Source organism: Amblyomma americanum, chromosome 5 (genome assembly GCF_052857255.1).
Source record: "Amblyomma americanum isolate KBUSLIRL-KWMA chromosome 5, ASM5285725v1, whole genome shotgun sequence".
Classification (NCBI taxonomy): domain Eukaryota; kingdom Metazoa; phylum Arthropoda; class Arachnida; order Ixodida; family Ixodidae; genus Amblyomma; species Amblyomma americanum.
Genome location: NC_135501.1, coordinates 151,919,297 through 151,942,733, shown reverse-complemented (window position 1 = coordinate 151,942,733; position 23,437 = coordinate 151,919,297). Strand labels below are relative to the sequence as shown.

Below are 23,437 nucleotides of genomic sequence, written 5' to 3'. Positions count from 1 at the left end.
GCCGCTACGTTCTTAAGTTTTATCCGACTATAGTAACACACTAACAGCGGATAGCTGGGCCTTTTCTTTTTTTTGTCCCTGAATTGGCGTTTGTTCGACAACAGAGCGCGCTTTTTCATTGCGGACGAACTTAGGGTCGGTCTTTTTATCACGAAAGCACTAAACGCGGTTCCAAGCAAAAATCTTGTGTGCAGCTTGGCCTTGAGTGTGACCTTGGCCATCCTGGAGAAATGAGACAAATATTGCCGCGGCTGGGCTTCAAACCTGCGGCGGCGTGAACAGATCATCTTGGCTGGCCGCTGCACGAGAGCGCTGTGCTAGTGCCGCAGTCGGTCATGCCTCGTGTTGAACTAAGAATAAGCTAAGCACAAAGCAAAACCATGAGCCAACCAGGCTGAACACATGCTTTCGCAGTTCTGCTCGGTTTAATCCGGAGCAACCTCCCGCGGCTAGTCATTAACTGAACTGCATGCCACGGTGGGCAGGTTGTAATGACTCCACGAGGTCACGTGACCGGTCCATCTTTCTACCATGGCAGGTCGCGCGAGGCAAAGCATGCCCCAGGTTGGCCGTGTGGCCACTTCGGCCACGCTATCCCGGTCGATTTTTTTCTCACTACGCCGACGACGATGCCGGATTTTTCTGCTGAACGGCAGCCTCTAAGGACTTTATAGACGTCAAGTTTTTGCTTGCGTGTTTTATTTTTCAAACAATGCGTTAGACATCGGTATACGTTGAGCACCCCGTGGTATTCACCTACGACAACTGAATTTATAGTTTAATTTCTTCTTGACGCTGTTTCGGTTTCATCAGCCGAGCGATGACTGACGTCTAGTTGAACATTAGGTGACGTGAGGCACGAAAAAAACGGCAATATAACTGCTGATACGTCGTTTGTTGTCGTTCTAGCTCTCGAAGCAGGCTTCTTTAAGTGCCGTAACATCAGCAAAGATCTTCCTTGTCGTCATAAGCCTACACTGCAGCTTTTGTGGCCGCGTGTAGTTGGAAGGCCAGGTTATCTATATTACATAGATGGGCTTGGGAGAAGAGGGGAGAGGGAAAATAAAACTTGCTTAACTAGGCTGCGGCTTAGTTGAAACGTTCGGCGAGAGCCGCCGTGTTTTAAGTAATCCTTTTCTGTCTCCAAGCCAGCTTTCCTCCTTTCTCCTCCCCCCCCCCCCTTCCTTGCCATCTTTGTCTTATCTCTCTGGTTAGCTTGGCTGTTGGCTTTGCATGATCCGGCTTCGCGCCTTTCCGCTCGCGCGCCAAGGGAAGCCGAGCGATGCCTCAACTACAACAGGCTTCAGTTACACGTCGATCCAGGATGGGCTCCCGTTAACAGCTCTCGCCGCAGAATTGACCCGGATGTTCGGCGTTGCGGTGAAGCGAATTTCGGCAGCGGCTGCCCTGGTGCGAAATGCCTATGCCGGTCGGTGTGTTTAGTAGCCCTGGTTGCTGAACACGCACGGCCGCATATCCATCCTTTCATGTGGAACACGGTGACGTGACTAATGGCGTCATTGTGTTGTGACCAATCACTGATTGGCATTTTCTAACCTTGATGTCAAGACGTCATGCGTGACGTCGATATTATGACTAAGTCTTCCGCGCTGTCATTAGGTTATGCGTGGTGGGTCACTATCCTGGCCCACAAGCCTGCCGCGTTTCATTAAATCATGCGTGACGTCACCATTCTGACCAGTCAGCGTCCCTCGCTGTCAAAAAGCTATGCGTGTCTCTGTTTTGGCCAATAAGCGTTCCGCGTTTCATGAAATTATGCCTGACGTCACTCCATTATGGCCGATCAGCCTGATGCATCGCTCCTGGTATGCTACACCGACGACACCATCGCCTTAGAACTGGCATTCCTGCCTTTAACAGCTGTCGCTGTAAAAGGGCGTCGATAGGATGCATGGACTTCTATACGAGAGCTTCAGTAAAAGCGCTAAATGTAGAGGAAATACAGCTTGCACGCTTAATCGGCGGTGCTGCATTTTTGGTCCAGTCGCACCCTCCGTTCCGCGGGTGTTTCTGGGGGTTTCTTTTTTAATTTCTTTTTTTTTAGCTTCCTAGCGTTCGGCAGGTATAAACTGGGCATTTCGAGGGCCAAGAACAGGGTGCTGTGGCCGCCTTGTACTCGCTGCTTAGGAGAGCCTGCAGGTCAGCGACTTTGGCGCCGGGAGTCCCCGCTTCAGGATGCGCGTATACGTCGACAGGTGTCGGGGAGGTGTACAGAGAAAGGGGGGCTCGCTTGACCGACTTCTCTGCGGGCTTAGCGTGACGCCGTCCTCGCATTGTTGGCGTCCCTCTGTCCGTTGAGCGACGACGCCGTGTCGCGAGCAGCTGCGGTGTTTGTCGGTGCTCGCGTTTGAGAGAGGAAAAGGGGCCTCAAACGGCGCTGCAGTGTGCGGACCCCTGGTAGAAAAAAAGAAAGAGGAAGGTCCCGTTGTTGTGCCCTCCATGGCCCGTGTCTCGGCTGTGGGCGCAACGGAAGATTGCGGCGGTCGACTGTCCCCGCGTTGCCGGACTGTTGCAAGGCAGCCTTCCGAGTCGTGTGTGTGGTCGCGGACTCGTGTCCCTTTTGCGAGTCGTCATTCATCTCCGAGCAAGCGCGACGCGGGCGTGCGGTCTCGCGTGCACACATCGTCTTGACAGAAGCGCTGTGGTGGGCTCCCTAGCGGTGCGCGGTTTCGTATAAACGTTTAAGCGGAGGGTGACGACGCCGGGTTTGTTCTCTCTCTCTCTCTCTCTTTGTCAAAGAAAAAGTGGGGAGCGTATCGGTCACGTAAACATCGCCTTATTGCAACGCTCGAAATCATTGTTTTCTTCTGTGAACGAACGCTTATTAGAGAATAAATATTTATCTGCCTTGTATAGTGCATGCTTTAGTATGAGCTAGCGGAGCTCGCGCGTGAAGTGTTTTTGTTTTGGTTTATGGGGTTTAACGTACCAAAGCGACTCAGGTTGTTAGGGACGCCGTAGTGGAGGGCTCCGGAAATGTCGACCACCTGGGGTTCTTTAACGTGCACTGACATCGCACAGCACGCGCGCCTCTAGAATTCGATACTTCCAACTGATGCGAGGCAACCCGCTCAACTGAAGGCGTCCTGGAAAATTCCCGTGCATTCCCCCCCCCCTCCCCCAGCCCCCAATCCGCGTTTTCAGTATACGTACTCTCCGGTTTTTGCGCCAGTTTATTCTTATTCCTCGCGAAAGTGGTCGTTATATGTAAGTGTACTCTATACAGCGGCGGAATGCCGTCGACGCTGACTCGATGACCCCTCATCTCGGCTGCTTACTTTGAGCGTGCGTGGCTTAACCTTGAGCGATTTCTTTTTTACCGAGGCATATTTTGCTTGCGTCCCCTTGCAGTTCTCTATCGCCGAGCAGTGCCGGATTCTTTTGTTTGCTTTTTGCTCTCCCGTGTAAATGGCTCCGGCACTGCACGGCGTCGTCGTGGCCGCGTGATGACTCGCGGCGTCCCGCTGCCTTCGTGGCGTGCGCGTGCCAAGCAGTGATCACCGCAACCAGCGACTCACGAGGAGGGAGGAGGTGATGGTGATGACGGTGGGGCTTGACGCCGGTGGGAAACGGACGTCTGGCTGAGAAAGTTCGGAGAAAATGTGACCTCCCCCCGACTCTCTTCCGGCCACTTGTAATGAGAGGGCGCTGCTCTGCGAGAGTCGATTTGAAAAGGAAGCGTTTAAAACTGAGAGAGCGAGGGTGCCTGGGAATGCCGGGTCGGTTTATTCGCTCGTTCTGCTCGCTATATTACTTTCGTAAAAGGCGCCGTCCGCGGTCTCGATGGAAGCCAATTTCCTGGCACGGATGTTTCGGTATGTGCATCTTCCGCGGCGACTGAACGAGGAAAGGAATGAACTTGTGCATCGCGATAGAGACATGTAGGGAATGTAACGCAAGAACGTTCTGCTTAGCGCACAGCGACACAGCCAGCCACTGGTCCATTGAGGCGGCGTCTCCCGTGTTCGAACGCATTAGAGACCACGAAGAAGTTTTTAAACCTGTATTGTTTCTAGCTTCTGTTCTCGCCCAACTCGGATGAGCACCGTTTCGGTACCACGGTGAAGTTAAGTTCGAAGCTAATGGCGAAAATTGGGGACTCCTAGACTGAAATTTTTGCTCGAATGGTATCTATAGTCTGATACAACTCAAGAACAAAGCGGCTTTTCCCCAATAAAGGACCCCAATAAAGGACCCCCTTCCAGCTAATGGCGTCGGCCGATTCGCATGACCCTGCTAGCATGACAATGCAGGGAGTGCCAGATGAAAGGAGATAGTCCCCTCCACCTTGGAGGGGACTATCCACCTTTGACGATTTCCCTAAACATTGGACCAGCACCGTGGCCACTTCCAGTTGATGAATTCGGTAGCGCCGTGCCGTATAATCTACTACACCTTGGGGGATTTCCCTAAACATTGGACCAGCACCGTGCCCACTTCCAGTTGTTGATGAATTCAGTATCGCCGTACCGTATAATCTACTACACCTTGGGGGATTTCCCTAAACATTGGACCAGCACCATACCCACTTCCAGTTGTTGATGAATTCGGTATCGCCGTACCGTATAATCTACTACACCTTGGGGGATTTCCCTAAACATTGGACCAGCACCATACCCACTTCCACCTGTTGATCAATTTGGTCTCGCCCTACCGTATAATCTACTACACCTTGGGGGATTTCCCTAAACATTGGACCAGCACCGTGCCCACTTCCAGTTGTTGATGAATTCGGTATCGCCGTACCGCATAATCCACTACACCTTGGGGGATTTCCCTAAACATTGGACTAGCACCGTACCCACTTCGACCTGTTGATCAATTCGGTCTCGCCCTACCATATAATCTACTCCACCTTGGGGGATTCCCCTAAACATTGGAGCAACAGCGTGCCCACTTAGAAATGTTGGTCAGTTCACTCTCGCCGTACCTTATACTAGCCGTCCTGGTTAGCTCAATTGGTAGAGCGACTGCCCCGGTGTGGCGGTGGTCCTGGGTTCGAACGCGGACAAGGACGAATTTTTCTTCAGCTACGAAGTTTCTGTGAAGGCTGTATAGCTTTCCCTTGTGGCCTTATGGCTGCGCTTGTGTGCATGCTGATGAATAATTACTCCATTATTTCCCGTATGCTCTGCCGCGCGGAAATGTTCTCGGGAATAGAACAGTGTGCCACTGTCGCTGTGGAAGTGCTATTCAGAGAACAACAAAAGACTATGGACGCATACATGTGCACGCCTTTGGCCTGTGCGAACGTATACGGTCTCTGCGAAGCGGAAGACGTCTATCGTCCGTCCGTACGTCCGTCTGTAGACGCACGCCCGGTCTCGAGGGGAGCGCTCGAGACCGGCCGTGGTAGACGGTGGCGCGAGCGAAAGTTTCTTCCCTCGGGGTGTCTCCGCTCTTGGCCGGGGGTCAGCGCTATTTTCGCGATTCGCTCAGGGATAAACCGTGGGCTGCAGCGCGGCGTGTTAAGCTCTTCCGTTGCGCCAACACATCCCGAGTAAACTCTTTCGCTTCTCGTTCGCGCGGATTTGTCGCCTCCGGAACATACTGCGCGTCCCCGCCTCCGGTCGTCTCAGCGTGGGGTGCGTGATGCGCCGTGGCACACGCGAATTTGGACGCCCGGGCGTTGCGGAAGGACGCGAGAACCACGCGTTTTCCTGTCTCGCCTGGCTACGCGCCTGATGTTTTTTTTCTTCGTTTTTAAGACTGGTGGGCGCACTTTGGCGAGTATTTGCATCCGCTAGCAACGGCCAGCGGGGCCCGTTTTTAGGAAGTGTAAGCGGATTTATGTCCATATGGGCGTGACTGAAATTGGGCGCGTTTACTCGCACCGAAAAACTGTAAGCGCTGTCGGTGCCGCCGTGGATCGCATTGGAGAGCTTTAGCATAGCGCGATCCTCGAACGGGTTCCTCCATGTGCCAGCTGGGCATGCGCAGATAGCTTAGGGGAATCCCCCAAGGTGGAGCAGATGCAGCCAAGTTGGCGTAACGGAAAAGACTGGTCAGATATATCGCGACGAAGCCGCCGCTTTGGAGTTCGAGATCCAGCCAATCGGTGGAGAACGGAGTGAACAGATTCACTTCCGGAGTACGGGCCCGGATCTCGCTTAGTTGGCGCTCCGGATTCGAGTCTGAACCTGACTGCTGAACTGTCTGAACCTGACTGCAGCTTTCTCAAGTATTCGTAGTGGAAGGAAATTCAAGGAATCTTCTTGTTCCGGGTATGGGACCCAGGACCAGCTCGCTGTCGAGTGTTCAGTGCTGTAGCATTCAGGGAACCGTTAACGGCATAGTTCTGCGTCTCGTAAGCGACTCTTGAGCTCATGCTCTTGGACTGTTGCGACCATTGCCACATAGCACTTGCACAATTCCTTCGTGCTCGCCACCACGTGCACGCTAGAGTCCCGGTGCAATGTGGCGACGCGCAGAGGGCGCTTCGTGCGAAGGTATTTGTAGCAGAGTCACTGGACTAAGTTTTCCAGTGACCCTAAGGTGTACAGGTGTAGTCTAGCGTCGATTCCAGCCGCTCCGTCGCTTACCCGTTGCACTGCGCTCCCCGCTTCGCACGCGCCGTTTGTTCTCTGGCGTCGCGTATATACCTATACGGTTCCCCCTTCGGTGTGTGTCTACTGCGGGGTGGCATATACAAAGCCTTTCGGTGTTTATGCAACGCGAAGAAGATCGTGTGTGCGCGCTCTCTGCGTGTACCTGGTCACGAGGCTGAGACGAAGACCCACGGCGTGAGCGCGCTTTAACTCGTGGCGTTGCCGAACCGCGCCCATCCCCCGTCGCATGGAGAATCGGGGGTGCGCTCAGATGGGCGCACGTCTACTACCTTGCCTCCTTCTACGCGGCTTCGGCGGACGAGCGTGAATCGCTTTGCGTGTGAGCGGGCTTATAAAAACTCGCCGCGCCCAAAAGCGTGAGCAAGATATTGCTCGCGCGTGAACTACGCCGAAAGAAAAAAAACTAGCAGAGCCGCTCGTGTGGGTCCGTTTGGTTACGGGGTTCTTTCTTGGCGTACAAGCCCGCTGGCTTCGCTGGATTTTGTCGGGCCACGAACGCCTCGTGTTTTCTCATCGCTCTTCGAAGTCTCCTCTCTCTCTCTGTACCTCCTTTCCTTTAACACTGTGCCGTGTTTATAAAGCGCGGATTAGCTCCGAGGCGGCGCGGTTCTTTTGTTTGTCTCGGCTGGCGACGTGGGCAGGAAGCTCGGCTGTGATCGTGTTCTGGTGTCCCGGGACATTAGGCGTGAGCGGCGGGTCTTCGGCGAAGTGGCTTGATCGACGAGCTCCACTTGCCGAAGGGATCTCGTTACTGTACGGCGGCTGGACAGCCGACGCGTGACGGTGCTGACGCGGAAGTGGTGCGGCAGGTTGAAGCTGTCCAGGACAGAGTAACATCCGGCCGTTGGAGAGGTTCTGCGTTTTTTTGGGAGGATACCGAAGGAAAGGAAGCTGGCGCTGATCGTTGGACTGTGCTTATCACGTAGCCTCTTGCAAGTTTACGGGCTTGCCCTGCTGTCTTCGACGTCTCCTCAAACGGACATATGCGCTGACGTTCTCTTAGGGTTGCGAGGATTGCGGTTCCTTAATTCAGACTTTCCTGTGCTAATAAGGTGGCAGGTCTTCTTTATCGGTGGTCTGGCAGTACTGATTGGCTAGCTGGCGGGCCGCCTTAATCGAAGCCAGCGTTCCTAGAGAAGAGTGGTCCGGGCTCTGAGCGCAACACCGCAGGAGACAGACAGCAGCGCGTTGGTTTACCAGTTCTTCGTGCCACGGGCAAAGGTCGACATCTGGAGGTTTTTTTTTGATGATGTGAAGGATTACTCTCAAGACAGCGAGACCTCCGAATTCCTGGGAGAAAGAACGCCTTGAAAGCCTCATGTGCCAGGCTGCTGCATAGGCGTCCGTGCCATTCGGATAGTGCATTCCATCTGCTGCTTCCACACTGACCGTTGTCACCAGTAAAGGATCACTGGCAGCTCCAGTACGTCTACCTAACCAGCGTTTTACTTCAGCGATCGCTTAGCTTTCGGTTGGAGCAGCATACCAGTGGAAAATAAACTGACGCCCTCTCGGTGCTTGTCGTTGGACGTTGCTGGACGCCTGAATGCACCGATTTATTCGCCTGTCATAGCTATACCAGCCAGTCCATCAAGTCTTCGCCGGACTACGTCGGACAGACAGACGGCGAGATTTCGCAGCTACATTACCCCAAAACAGATGTGCTGAGCCTGCCGATGCCGGAGGATTGATTAGCGTTTCCGGGCGTCGTTCGCATTCCATTGCCTCAATAGCCGCCACCTGACATCTCTCGTGTTTGGAGAATCGGGAACGTTCCGGACAGTCGGGACCAACCTTCCGTGCTTCTGGCAGCTGTCGTTCAGCGCTGGAAGTGAACCACCGGGACGCGTCAAACTGTGGGCGCCACGAGAGGAGACGGCCGCCGCCACGTCGCAGCCTGTCCGGAAGACCTCGGACCGCAGCCCCAGCATCTCCGCCCCGTCTTCCAGGTCGGACCGGCACCACCACCACCAGCGCCGTTGCAGGCCGTGCTGGAACCCGAGCACGTCGCCGAATTCAACGGGCGGCGGCGGCGCCAGAGGCGGGCGGCAGTCCCGCGACCGCACCCTGCAGGCCGCTCTGGATCGCCAAGCGCCGGCCGAGCCGTCAGCGGCCGCGGAACTGCGCGCCGCCGCCTTGCCCATGTGGGAGGAGCTCGTCGCGCTGGTCGCCAGCGTCTTCATCTTCCTGGGCGCCCTGGTGCAGATCTTCTGGAGGCACGTCGTCCAGAGGAGGCGCCGCCCCGCCCAGGGACCCGCTGGTGACTCATCAGTCTGCGGCTCGAAGGCGGCGGCGTCCTCGACCGCCGCGGAGAAGGTCCGGTCCTCCGGCGGCGGCAGCGCGGGTCCCTTCGTCAACTCCGAAGACACCGGTAGTGGCGGAAGCGCGGGGTCTTCGCCGACGCCGAAGCAGCTCGCGGCGTCGTCCGACCTGGGCGAGGAGGTGGGCCTGGGCGACCTTCCTGCGGGGGACTACCCCGAAGACGCCCTGGAAGGCGTCGGCGACGGCAGTCGCGTCGTGCGCCGCGGTTCCCTCCGGCCTACGTACAAGGACCCGCCGCCAGTCTACAAGGAGCCGGTAAGGCGCCGGCGGCGCGCGGGCTACCCTGACCTAGCTATACTCACCTCGTTTATCGGGCTCCTGTATAGTCCAGCCCGAACAAGCCGGGTTCATTAGATCGCTTAGATCGTCGCGTAAGGTGGGACACGTCGGCCATTGGCTTCAGGCCTGTGCCGTCTGTCGGTGACCTGATTGGGGAAAGTAGTTTATTTGACCGGGTTTCGCCGTCGCACGTCCGTCGTCGAGGTGTTTATCCCGGCGGCGGGGATATACAACCTCGACGCATCTGTAGTATCCTGGTGCTTGTTCTGTCGGGTACTCAGCGTTTCTCTATAGCTGGACGAGAGGGCGTCGGCGAGTGGTGTGGAAAGAAGATAGCGCGCTGTCGCTGTCAGTGCGGTTTATTTCGGCGCCTCCCGTTGAAGGTTCGCGTATTTCGTCTTTAAGGAATTAAAACCTCAGAATATTTGTGGAGCCGGAAGCCCGCAAATTACTTTTCCTTGCGACGGGTCAAGCGACGCAACGTCTTCGAGCGGAGCGCGAGTTGAGAAAGAGGGCCGCCAAGGTAGTCGTTTGAACTAGACGGCGTAGCGTGTTGCTCTTATGAGGTTTTTCTTGGTCGAGGGCACGCACACAGTGGTGGTCATGGTCAATCAATTGCATGCCGATCTGTTCACACGGCAGTAACGTTCACCGATTTTAAGCGTGCCTTGACCGTACTGAAAGCGCTGACTGTGGCAGTCTCCACCGGGTCATCGTCATCACTCCGTCCGGCCGCACCCTTCCGACCGCATCAACCTCCGTTTCCACTCTGCCAGTCTCGCGTAGCCGCCTCGGTGGCCCAGTGGCTGTGGTGTCCGGCTGCTCAGCTCCAGGACGCGGGGTCGAATCCCGGCCATGGCGGCCTCGTTTCGCCTTACGCTGGATATGAATGTTAAAGAAACCCAGGTTCCGGAGCTCTCCACTGCGGCGCCTCTTATTAGCCAATGTTCAGCGTCCGGCCGTTAAATCGCGCAAACCAAACCTTACGTACCACCTCATCATCATCAGCCGGCGCCCACAGCAGGACTTAAGGCCTCTCCCATATCTAATCAATTAACCCGGTCCTGTGCCAGCTGCCGCCACCTTATTACCGCAGTCTTCCTAATCTCATCCGTGCAGCCGCGGTGGCTCAGTGGTTATGGCGCTTTTCTGCTAGCTGGCCCGAAAGACGCGGGTTCGATCCCGGCCGCGGTGGTCGGATTTCGATGGAGGCGACATTCTATAGGTCCGTGTACTGTGCGATGTCAGTGCACGCTAAGAACCGCAGGTGGTCTAAATTTCCGGAGACCTCCACTGCGGCGTCTTTCATAGTCTGGGTTGCTTTTGGCACGTTAACTCCCATAAACCAAACCTAATCTCATCCGGCCACCTAACTTTGTGCCGCCCCCTGCTACGCTTGCTTTCTCTTGGAATCCACTCCGTTACCCTTAACGACCGGCGGTTGTCTTGCCTTCGCATTACGTGCTTAGCCCAAGCCCATTTCTTCTTGTTGCTTTTTACTAGGATGTCATTTAACCGCGGTTGTTCTCTGACCCGCTCTGCTCTCTTCCGGTCTCATCATACCTGCGTATACCTTTCCGTAGCTCGACCTCCTACCTGTCCTGCACTGGCGTATACTGCGTGTCCACTGTGTGTAGTATATGCGTGTGCGTGTCTGTATCCGAAACGCTCTGCCCTACTGCGGTTTCTCTTGCGACGCGTTCTCAAAAGCCTTTTTACCTTCAATAGCGAGGAAACTACCTAACCCACCTGCACATAAAGGCCCAAAGAATGGGGGAAAAAGCGCGAGAAACGCGTTGGCGCGGTCCCCCGGGCGGCACCGCGATCACGTGTTCGAACTGGTGATCATCGGAGTACCTTACAAAAGCGCACACGGAGTCGCACCGAAAGGTGGCAGCAGCTGAGCCAGCAAAAACGGCCACGCCACACCGCGCCTGGAGCAGGCAAGAGTGCTCATTCGGTGCAGCAACAGCGAGAGCAAGAGCGCGTTGTAAGGAGGGAAAGCAGCGCTCCCTCCCCTCAAGCAGAATCAGGGTCACGCACGCTCAAGTAGTTATGCACACGCGTACGGTTGCGCAAGCCCCCTGCGAGGTTGGGACGTGTCCAACGCCCCCTCCTCACCAGCCTTCAGCCCCTGTCGTGTGTATCGGTGTCGGCCGCGGGATCACTTGGTTCCTCGCCGTGCAGCGAGTGTAGTGTGTGTCGCGGGGTGCGTGCTTGCTCGCGTGGTCGCGCCTGTAATCACGCTAATAAGCCTCGCATTGGCCGCCGCTGTGACAGGAGCAGTGCAGCCCCCCTCCCCTCCCTCCCGTGTCGCCTCGAAGAATGCCCCCCTCCCTCCCCTCGGGGGGAATATTGCGGCGAAAGTGCTGGCGCATGGACAGGGCACGTTGAGCAAACACGGCTTAATCGATAGCAGCTGTTGCGTGCACGCACACACAGAACACGCCCCCCGTGCGCTGAATTATAAGGGGTCCCCGCTCCGACCCGGTTGGACCTTCGGCAGCGGTTCATCCGACGATTGTGTGTGTGCGTGCGGTTAAATTTCAGTCCAAAGGGATGCCTAGCAGCAGTTGTCAATAACAGAGTTCTCCTTTTGGGAAGAAAGTGCGGTCCGTAACTACAGTGGAGAGAGAGAGACGGAGGGGGGGGGGGATGTCGCCTTTTATTTAGGCTCTTGGCTGTACAGTTGTGGACAAGGGACAAGAGTCTTAGGGGTGCGAATTCGATAGAATATATATATATATATATATATATATATATATATATATATATATATATATATATATATATATATATATATATATATATATATATATATATGGTCGGGCAAGGAAGTTCAATGAAAAGCATTGAAACACGAGTGGACATGCGTGCTCCATCCACCGAGGAATACCAGCTGAGTGACTAGCGGAGCAACCAGAAATAACTTTTTTTTTCTTGTGAATTTGGGTACCGCAAGCTTTTTTTTTCCACAACTGCGCATACAACGGTCGGGCTCCCCGTGTATGGTAGTGAGAGAGGTAACTCGTGTTCCCGTTTTTTTTAATTTTTTTTTAATTTTCGTGGTCGGATGATACTTGCAGCGGTTTTAAGCTCTCTACTCCGTTTCATACATCAGGTGCAAGGCTCTGAAAGGTACGGAAGTAGTCCGTACGGAAAAATAACGGGAGGCGCGTTACTCCGCGCTTGTTCCGTGGCCGAGGGGTCTAAGGCACGAGGAAGCGACAGCGTGTTCTCAGCAATAACAGTGCATTTAATCAAGATCATGACCAATGTGTCAAACAGTAAGCCTACAGACAAAGCATTTACCAAGTTTCGCTCGCCACAAGGAACGCACTACTTTTTGGTCGCGGATGCAGGCTGCGCAAACAAGAGCGCTATCTTTGACAGCGTTGCACCTGATGTGTGAAACGGAGTACAGAAGTAGAAAATGAATTCGGGAAGTACATCCACGAAATGGTTTCGCTTCGGAGCCGGCTCGGGTTCTCCGCGGTTCGCCACTCGTGATTGGCCGCTTCGCCGCGTGACGTCGTCAGGTCGGTTGACGTCCAATCGCGGCCAATCGCGCGCTGCGAACCGCGGAGAACCCGAGCCGGCTCCGAAGCGAAACCATTTCGTGGATGTACCCCCCAGTTCTTGAGCGCGCACCAATTCTCTCTCCCCCTCCCCCCTTAACCCCTTTGTTTTGCTGGCCCCCTGTACAATACGGCCTCGACCGCGACGGTATGTGGAGTTATGCAAGGACAGCTGACGCAGTTCGCGGTGCACCGCACGTGCAGCGGCGGGCACGCGCGACTGTTTCTTTTTGTTGGCGCTGTTTTAATTTTTTTTCGTCGCATCGGCGCTTCCGCATGGGTTTTGATTTACCGCTGCGTGCCTCTCTGCCTCGTGTACGTCACCGTCAATGCAGTTTGTTCGGTGATCAGCGTAGCGATACGTTTCGCAGCATGTCCTTTGGCCAGCTAGCCCATTGTCGCCGCTTCCGAGACCGCTCTCAGCTCGATGGGATGGATAGGTGCCTCTTGGATGCAACTCGCGTGCTTGTCCGGTAAGCGCAGGTGCTTATTCTGGCCCGCTCTTCTGAGCTGTCGCTTCGCTCGCAGACGGCGGGGATGTAGTAATCCGTCGAAGCTGATTGGAAAACTTCAAGCTATGGGGTTGTTGGTTCATATAATCTTTATGTCCCTTAGCCTGCCTTAGGCAACAGAGGCAGGCAATTAACATTTTGTTTCCTTATATAAATGACATTTTAGACATCTCGACGAGCTCTAATTTCACCCTTCATATTGCCCTCATGCAGTCTTCACGCAGTAAACTTTCTGAGCCTGTTTATTGGTCTATGCACTTCATCATTTTATACGTTACGCCATTACTCGCCGATGCACCTTATTAAGCATTTAATGGCCGCATTTTATCTTCTCCCCCTTTTAATTTTACGATACCTTTCCCAATTCCCCCCCCCTCCCCCCCCCCCCCCGCAGAGTAGCATGCCAGCGGCTTTTATCTGTTTCTTTCATTAAAGGGTTTCTCCCTCTTTTTGATCTAGGGCAAGAATATCTCCTTACGCAAACGGGAGGACACAGAGCAGAGAACGGCACAGCGCTACTGTTCTCCGCTTTGCTCCAGTCGCCGCGTTTCGCTGAGAAAGACCCTTCTGAGTTTGTGTTACGTCCCCGGGGTGCACATGTGGCTACGAGGGGCACCGTATCGGTTTCCACCGACCGGGCTTCTTTGACATGCACTGACATTGCACGCACAACACTCGGGGGATTTCTTGCTCTTGACCTCCGTCTGAATGCGGGTCCCGCGGCCGGGACTCGATCTCGCGACCTTGGGCTTGAGGGGCAGCGCTGCCAAGCGCCAGAGTCAGCGAATCATTTCGGCGGGTTCCCAGGCGAGAGCGAAAGCTCTGCGGTCGACTCGACATGCAAACGGGTGCTCTGATGGTGGACTGCTCGGGGCCCCTTTCAAAAGGGTGTTGATTATGATACGCGGGGAAGTCGGGACAAGTTTGTGTTCGATGCAGTGGCGGCAGTAGTGACTCCGACGACGGTATGCTACGGTATAGTATGTGACGACGGCGCATTTCTTCGATCACAGGCATAGCGATCATTGGCAGTCGCGTGATACTCTAGCCAAGGTAAGTTGTTGGGCCAGTTGGTTTCGATATTGCATGGCTACAGCGCAACGAACGAGACATGGCACAACACCCTGCCTGTGTCCTTCTTCTACGTCTCGTTCGTTGCGCTGTAGTCAGGCGATACTGCAGCCCCTCGCAGCCCGAGCCGACCTTCCAGCCACCACTATGCCCAGCGCACCCCATCCTTGGCGAAAAGTATCTCACGTAACTGCTGCCGCACGTGTGACGCGCACCCGGAAAAGAAGAAAAAAACCCCTTTCGCGTGACCGTGATGCATGCATGCACCGGGCTGCTCTGCGCGTGACGTCATCGCGCAGGGACGGTCGCACGTGTGCGACGTCGGCGGTGAGTCGCAACGAGGGCTGTCGCCGACTCTCGGCGGAAAGTAGCAGTGACACCGCGGTTTCCCCCCGTGGCCGTAACGTTGGACGTCGCCCGTAATTGGCGAAGCTGCCGGTTTAGAAACCCGGAAGAAAAAAATAAATAAAAGGTGTCACCGCATCTATTCGCTGCGAAGGCTCGAAGCGACGCGGGTGGCTCTTTTGAGCGGCAGCTGCGCGATGAGCAATGCGTGGAAGTTGCTGACAGCGCGTAGCAACAGCGCCCGAGCAGCAGTGCAGGGGGAAACACCTGACGAGGTGAGCATCGCAGGAGGCTGTCGAGGGGAAAATAAAAAAATAAATAAAATTGGCACTGCATGCTGCCTATCCTCCGCCGTCGCAGGATCCCTGAAAAGAACGATGTTTTGTGACGTGTCAAGCGTTTCTAAGTGTAAAGAGGTTTGCTGCAACTATTCCCCCACTTCTGTAAGCCTTAGCCTTTTTTTTTTTTTGCTCCGGCGACAAAAGACTCTGTAGACACAGAAGAGAGACATAGGAGGAACGCAATAGTCTTATAATAAGGGAGTAATTACTCATAGGTATCCACCCAAGCGCAGCCATACGGCTACAAAGGAAAGCTATACAGCTTTCTCAGAAACTTCGCAGTTTAAGAAAATTCGTTCTGGTGCAGGTTTCGAACCCCGGACCACCGCTTCACCGGAGCAGTCGCTCTACCAATTGAGCTAACCGGGACGGCAAGCTTATCGTAGGGCGAGAGCGAATTGATCAATAACTTGAAGTGGGAACAGTGACTGTCTCTAAACAGTTGACTAACAATAATCTCATGTGTCGTCTGCGTCTTTCTGCACGGGGGCCAAAAATGCAGCGATTAAAACTTTGCACAACTAACTAGATGCATCCACGCGTTCGATGTCAGCTTCTCTCACCGTAGGCCAGCGCTTTTCCGGCCAGAAAATTTTCTGGTAGTTACTGCGAGCAAGCTGTTTGAAGAAAAATGGGGGAGCGAGTGTTTCGACCGCCCGCTAGTGCCCGATTCCTTGTCTATCTTTTTCCTACAACTGTTGCGGGGGAAATACGAATACATTTGGTGGATTGAGAGGAGGAAAAACACTATTAGTTCTAAAAAGAAAGAAAAACAACTCGAGGCCGATGCCAGGGGATCAGAAGACCTCGAACCAGCTCCATGCAAGGACTGTAGGCATTTTTTTTTCTATCTCCCAAAGGGACAGCTTCAAACGCTTTGGCTGATAATGAAAAAAAAAAGAAAGCATCGTGTGCTTTCCTTGGGCCTTGGAGCTGGTTCGAGGCCTCCGCATTTGTCTTTCATGCGACTCGGGACTATAGCTGCACAAGATCAACCCGGTGCTGATTGTCGCTAACTGGCGACAATATTTCAGCAGTGCTAACAAAACTTTGATGCTTGCTTTTTAACGTGGGCACGTTAGCTGGCATGACGTGAAGGTGATGGTTCTTTTAATTGATTTCCTCTTGATTTCGGCAAACAAGGGCTAATGACCAGTCGTTTCTTGATGACATAGGCTGAAACTGAAAGCGTCGTCGGTCGAGGAGTATCGAAGAGCAAGGCGCTCTGCTCAGAGCGTCCTTTTTTTGTTGTTGTTGCCCGGTTCTAAAAAGAACGGAACAGGATGTAGGCACGGTAGAAGCACTACTCTCCTCTACCCTTCCCTTTTATCTCTCCATTAGAGATCTCTCATCAACCACTCAGTCCCCAGGTCCCGAACGTGACAGCTTATAGTGCGCCGTGGGCGGCGTCTGTCACCTGCGAGGGAGACCGTCGTACATACATATCGTCGTGAAACAAACAAACAAAGAAAAACTTTCAGTTCGACTTGCTCCTGCTTATTATGTCTGCTCCAGATTCTGTTTTGTTCGGGCAAGCCACCTGTGATGATCGCCTTGGAAACACGGTTATTGTGAATGACTAATTGTTCGTGCACCTGACCTGTTGAGCGCCAGCATGCATGATGCTTGTCGTACTGATGGCCAGGGAGGCCGGTAGCTGATGTTGTTCGAAGACTGAATTTTTTTTATGGCGCAAGGGTATCTAGGGCCAAAGAGCGCCATGGCACAAGGCATTTCTCGTCTTCTCAAGGCGCCTTCAAAGACCCGTTTCCCAAACTGGGCCAATCACGGCACCTTTCCTTTCCTCACAAATACATCTGCGTCAAACAAGAAAAAAAAAATGTTTTCTCTGCGCTAGCGACTTGGTCGCGGTGCTTCCGTCCACGTGGCCGAGGTGGGAACGGAAGGTCAGATTTCCTCGTCCGGCGACTGGGAGACGGAGAGCTGGAAATTCAATCGCTAAATCCATGTCGAGCGCGGGATCGCGGTGGGGGTGCTGCACCGGAAATTGGCCAGCCGAGGGTCTGTCTGTCCCCATTCGGGTAGCCACGTCGCTGCTTCCATACCGCGTTAATTACTGGCCGTGCCGTTGGGCGCTCAGTTGGCGCTGGCGTGCATTGCAGCGTGCACCACGCGCTGTGCAGCCGCTTGTTATTGCGGGCGAGGCCTCAGGGGGGGAGGGGGGAGCGTTGCGGGTGGCTTGGCGTGGCGATCGACGACGCGGTACTGCGCACGTGCGCGGTTGCGTGCTGTACGCCGCGTACGGAGTGTACGCGCTGTTTCTGCGCGGTAAGCCGAGAGCACCGCATTGACCCCTAGTACGGGTCGGCACGAAGATCAACGAATGAATTCGATTAAATGTACAGTTTTGTGGTGGAATCGAGGATTTAAAAAAAGGTGCGAAACGGAAATTTGAGTTCTCCTCTACCCGTATCGTGGCAAAAGATAAGTGACACAAGCAAGCATTATGTGACACTCGCCGTTTCGTGACATGAATTTTTTTTTTTTAGATACGCGGGCGATATGCAGCTTGGGTGCAGCTGCTGCAGGAACGCATTCGGATCGATTGCTTGTACGGAACGCCAAGTGTTTTATTCAAGGCATCTTTCTCTTCGCCTTGCTTATCGTTCTGTTTTCCCAAGCTCTCACGGGAAATGCGGTTAGCCTATACCCTAACTACGTACGCAGTCTATAACAGTGCATAGTTATAAACTCACGGGTGACATTTACTGTTTAATAATAATAATAATAATTGGTTTTTGGGGAAAGGAAATGGCGCAGTATCCGTCTTATGTATCGTTGGACACCTGAACCGCGCCGTATGGGAAGGGATAAGGGAGGGAGTGAAAGAGGAAAGGAAGAGGGGCCCGTAGTGGAGGGCTCCGGAATAATTTCGATCACCCGGGGATCTTTAACGTGCACTGACATCGCACAGCACACGGGCGCCTAAGCGTTTTGCCTCCATAAAAACGCAGCCGCCGCGGTCAGGTTCGAACCCGGGAACTCCGGCTCAGTAGTCGAGCGCCCTAACCACTGAGCCACCGCAGCGGGTACATTTACTGTTTGCGAAGTCAACTTTAGGGCTTGGACTATTCGTACCTGTTTCGTGAGCTCGGCAGAGCTTATACACAAGGGTGATACGTATGGAAGCCATAAACTCATATCTGCATTCCAAATGTAATGGCGCGAAAAAACAACAACAAAAGAATCCACTTGTCTCTGACACGCGGAGATAGGAGCGCGAGGAAATCACTTAACGTGCTCATCTTTCTCGATCATCAGTGCCACTGCACCATATAGTGTCGGATCTGTGGCCGCGGACGCTGTCCAGGTTTCAGCGTTTATTTGATGAAGCGATTTCTAAGCTAGCGTGGCCCGTTCCTCGCGCGCGTGTGTGCGCATTCTTCACTTCGAAAAATCTAGCCGACTGTGCAGCGCGTCACCCACTTCCCGTCACGTTTTGCAGTTGTTCTGAAGGGAGGCCTCCCTATAGGCGAGTGAATGCGGTATGTGCTTGCATCCTGCCGCGTCACTTCCTTCCGCTTCCGCGCGTCTTCGCCGCTCCGCACATGGCGTGCACGTGGGGCTTTGAGTAAAGGAGGAAGGGGGGAAGGTTGCACATCCCATCTACGACCTCCCAGCTCCGCACTCACGCTCTTGGTTCATTCCACGCGTTCACGTGCGCGTATTTCGCTTCTTGCCAGCACATCGCGTGCCTGTTTGGCTGACCCGTCGTTGGAGCGTTGTACCGCCTCGCAATAAACGAGCTAGTCCGCGAGGTGGATGAGGAGGGTGGTGGGCGTGGTGCGGTGCAGTTCACGGCGTCCAGCTGTGACTGCCCCCCGGGGGTGTATTACCGTCACGCCCTGTTCTCATTGGAGCCACCGCTTCCAGCAGCGCGCCCGTGCTCGTGACGACGGCGCTTTCTTTCTATTTTTTTTTTTGCTTTCTAGCGCACGTGCGCGATTGAGTGCGTCGGCGCTGACGCTTCTCGACTCGTGTTTGTTTCGTCACGGGCAGTGTGGTTCGAAGGAGAGCGGCGGCTCGTTAAAGCTTGAGCGCTTGGTTATCTGTGGTGCATTTCAGGGGGCGTTAATTAGTGGGGCACCGAGGCCAAATCTATCCCTTTTCTGCTGCTTGATACGGGAGCTTTACACCTGGTCGTCTGTGATCCGCCTTGTGCGTCATCCACATGCACCGTGAACAAACAGAAAGGAATAAAAAGAGAGTGAAAGCTGTCCTCTACAGAACTCCCTTTTTTCACCCCCAAATAGACGAGTGTACCGTATGGTATGGTGGGTTTGAAGTCCCTAAGACACGTGACCCATGGTGGCACGCCGCGATGGAGGGCTGATCCGGGTTAGTTTCGAGCATCTCGGGATTCTTCGACGGGAACCGGTGCGCGCGCAGCACACGGCCGCCTTGGAAGTTTCGCTCCGTCGAAGTGAAGGCCGGGATTGGATCTCGCGACCTAGCTAGGGCTGAGTAGCCGCTTGGTATTAACGAAACCGTGCCAGATGAAACCGCGAAATAAACGCGGACGGTAGCGAAGGAACATAGACTGCTGGACAAGCGCTGAAATACCCGAGAAAATAGGAGCGTGCTGGTATTCGGGATGTTTTCGCCCGCCATTCCCATTCGCACACGTGGCCTGCACTCTTAAAAAAAGAAAGGAGTAAAGGGGAGTGCGCTAGACGACACCTTACTCCCTTTTTTTACCCCCACATAGGCGTGTGCCTGTTTAGAGTGCGGGTGGTGGCGCTGAGTTTCGTGCGTCCGCTGATTCTTTTTTAATTTTCCGCCCTTAGTTCTTGCTGTCCTTGTAACTTTCCGCGACAAAGTTGCACTAGCAGTGGCGATGCAGGAGTCACCTTGAAATCGACGGTGTGGTGCCCCATTTTATGCTCTGCCATGAAAAATATAGAAAAAAAAAACTGATCTGACGTCATGGCAACGTGCTGGTTGAAAAGCTGTAGGGTGGCGACACGTAGCTATATTCGTCATTTTTCGCTCTTCTGTAGTTTATGAAAGCTCCTTTTTTGTGTGTGTGTGTGAAAGTAGCGTCTTTGTGACGGGGGAAGTCGTGATCGATTAATCTGGGTCAACTTCCTTTTGCCTTCTGTGTATCGTTAATAAAAGATGGGAAACGATGGTCCGTAATGTGAAACAAAGCGATGAAAAAAAAATGGAAAGCCCGGGCAAACGTGAGGCGCGCGCGGTGATCCACGGCGCGCTGGATCGCGGCTGTAGCGAAGTGGTCTTCCGAACGGCCTCCGCTCAAGAGAGACATGGACTGGAAGAAAATCGAAAAAAAGAACTGCGGGTTTCGAAAGTGGGCTAATGGCCGAGGTTTCGCGACTGCGGGAAACGTAAAGGGGCCGTTCAGAGATCGGCTTTGCGTTGCGCGGCCCCGAAACAAACTTAATAAAAAGGCGGTGATGCATTCTCTGAATGACACACAGCGGCTGACTCCGGAGTCGCATGAAGGCGCGCGCTCCGCATAGCTCGAACCGCACGTGGCAGTGATAAGCGTCAGATGCACGGTTGACGTATTTAATCCGATTAGGGAAAGGGTAGCAGTTGTGGACGCCACCGAAAATGGCTGCCGACGCGTCCTCCTTGGTTGCTTGGAAGACTAACCGAGTCGAGCGTATTTTGTGCTATCGTTGGTGTTCCTTAAAAATGGGATAAATGGTGCATAAGATTTGTGGTGCGTGAACACGGAGTGTGCAGAGAATTTCATTTCGATAGCACGCTTGAAGAACCGATGCCATCGGCAGCTGTATAGATGTTTGGAGCGTAAAATTACGTTCTCTGTGTTTACGAATTCGATGTAGCGCTATATGATCAGCAGTAACTTTAAAATCGTTGCGGTTGCGGTGTCCACCCAAGAGTTGGTTACTGGCAGATGGAAAACTGTCCACCTGCAGGCTGCGAACTAAGTATACTGCCTCGGGTATAATGACCTTTAGGGTGCCACCGCGGATATTGGTGTGTTAAGCTTAGTTTGCCGCCTCGGTTACAGCGACCTTTCGTGTGTTAACTCGAATATAATGCCATTTCGGATATAACGAACTTTTTTGTGTCAGCCCTGGATATAACGAACTTTTGGCTCCTCAGGGGTTCGAACGCTCTACCGAGGATCACCTAGGAGTTTCATTGTGGGCTGAGTAGCATAACCGCTCTGTAGCCACCGGTTGCTTATGGTCGCTAGCATCCTATCGTCTCTGTGTTGCCGCGTATCCGCGAAACATTCTGGGATCGACGGAATCGTCCACCTGGCAGAACGAGGACGAGAGGCGTCGGCCGTGTAGGTTGCTCGGAAATGCCAAAGACAAGACCTGACTTCGTTTTATGAGACAGCACGGAACCCTAATCGGTGCGGAAACCCGACGTCGTCCGGAAATAAATCCTGGTTGGCTGGTGGGCAGTGACGCTACCAGACCGGAGAATGCCCATTGGATGGAGGGTCACCAGACCAGGTGACGTCACTTCAAGCCTCCACCCGCCAGCCGTGGAGGGTGGTGTACGAGAAGGGCAAACTAGGACAAGTCCCCTCAGTACGTCACTTCCGGCAAATGCATCAACAGCTTCAAAGGCTATCGAATTACCCACGCATAATGGGATTAGATGTCACTGTGTTCTTCGCTTTTTTTACGCGTGTTTGGACGTGTTACCGTTCGTGTCTGCGTGCGCTGCCAGGCTTTTTTTTTATTGCTTGTTTTTTACCTCTGTGTACACTTCATGCGTTGTTGCATCACCGAAAGAACGTCGCGTGTATAGTAGGTATATATACCCTTCCGTGATTGTGGCCCTTACCGATGACGCAGTGGCATGAGTCGCAATTCTTCTGAACCTACGAGTCGGAGGAACGCAGTAAGCGGCTCAGTATTTTGACTTGATGCACTGCCATTGAGCCATTTTTTTTATTCTTTTTTCTCGTTTGCAGCGGCATCGACTTCGACCTAGTTTTTCGGTATGTGGAAATAACAGCGTTTTTTTTTTTTACCCCGCGCGCAGCCCGCAGCACGAGACCGGAGAGATTGTTTATGCAAACAGAAAGGCGCGTAATCTTGTTAGCGCTCCGAGCGTTCGCGCTGTCCTTGCATGTATAGCGTGTTTACAGTATAAGCCGGCCCGAATATAATATGCGTCGATCGACGGCCCGTTCTCCCATCGTGCATACGCTGGCCTTCGGGGGTGGTTCTTAGTGACGCGTTGATCGCAGGGCGTCCACTGGGTTCCATTTCTGTGGTCGTGCCTCCGGCCTTCCGCCGATATTGAAGGTTCACTCGCACGCACCCACATTGGCGACACTGAAGCGGACAGAAAAGTGTTTGTTCCGATAAAGTTTAAAATACGCAGTGTCAGCCGGACGGAGGCCCAATCGCTGGGCGGTGCTTTCTCGGAGGAGGCAGTTTGCCGGTGCGCTCGCACGGGGTTCTTATTGGCGAGGAGATGAACACGAGTTTACCGTCACGGCGTACCACGCCGATGTGGACCCCGTTCACCCTGCAGACGCTCCCCTGCGCAGATGTTTAAGTAAAATGTGTCCTCGCAATATTATCCGGCTATAGTTGGGGGAGAAAGTTTTTCTGTTACGGCATCCAAGTCACTCGCGATTTTTGTTGTTGTTCTTGTTGTTGGTGACGAAAGGAGGAGGAATTTATGCGGCAAAAAGAGTCGCATATTACGCGACAGCGTTTGCAGCTCATTCGGTCGAAAAGCCGTTGGCGTAGTCGGCACCGCTTGTCGGGAATAATCGGGGGCTGCATGAAAAAAAAATCTCATATTGGGCATTTGTGATTCTAGTAATTGAGAATTCATTGGTGCGCGATAGGCGATGAGGAGTTAATTAAATCATTGTAGTTGATTTTTTTAATAAAAGAAGTGAAAAAAATTGGAAAAAGGGGGTTCGAAGGTGTCGAAATGCTCAGGATGAAAAGCCAGTGCTTGACGATGCTAATTAAGAAATTTTAGAGTGCGCAATTGATCAATTAATTGAGTCAATTGAAAAAAAAATGAAGAATGCTTTCAAAGGTGTCGAACTGCTCAGAATGGAAAGCCAATGTTTGCTGATGCTGAGTATCGATGTATGTCGCCAATGTGTGAATGAATCTTGTACAGTAAATTGTAAAGAGTCGCGTCAGCGTCAGACGACGCACCAAACGCCGTACGCCATCGCGTCAACTCGTAAGCGCAGCACAGGAGTCCGACGTTTTTGTTGTTGTTATAGCGACGCTCGCCGCGGTAGCTCAGTGGTTACGGTGTTCGGCTGTCGAGTCCGAGGTCGCGGGATCTCACGTCAGCCGCAGTGGCCACATTTCGGCGAAGGCGAAACGCAAAAAAGACACCCGCGAGCGCTGCGCGATGTCGGGGCAGGTCGGAGAACCCCAGCA

At 53.5% G+C, this 23,437-nt stretch overlaps 1 protein-coding gene across 2 annotated transcripts in view; it reads left to right on the top strand.

Annotated features, from left to right (window-relative positions):
• Pli (E3 ubiquitin-protein ligase pellino) overlaps nucleotides 1–23,437 on the top strand; it is an 85,088-nt gene that overhangs the window by 12,707 nt on the left and 48,944 nt on the right. Inside the window, exon 1 of one of the 2 annotated variants that reach the window (XM_077665481.1) lies at nucleotides 13,127–13,242. The exons of the other annotated variant lie outside the window; for it this stretch is intronic. Coding sequence (XP_077521607.1) covers nucleotides 13,142–13,242 — 101 coding nt within the window. The 5' untranslated portion in view covers nucleotides 13,127–13,141. Of the gene's footprint in view, nucleotides 1–13,126; nucleotides 13,243–23,437 lie in introns of those variants that run through there. 2 annotated transcript variants of the gene reach the window in all.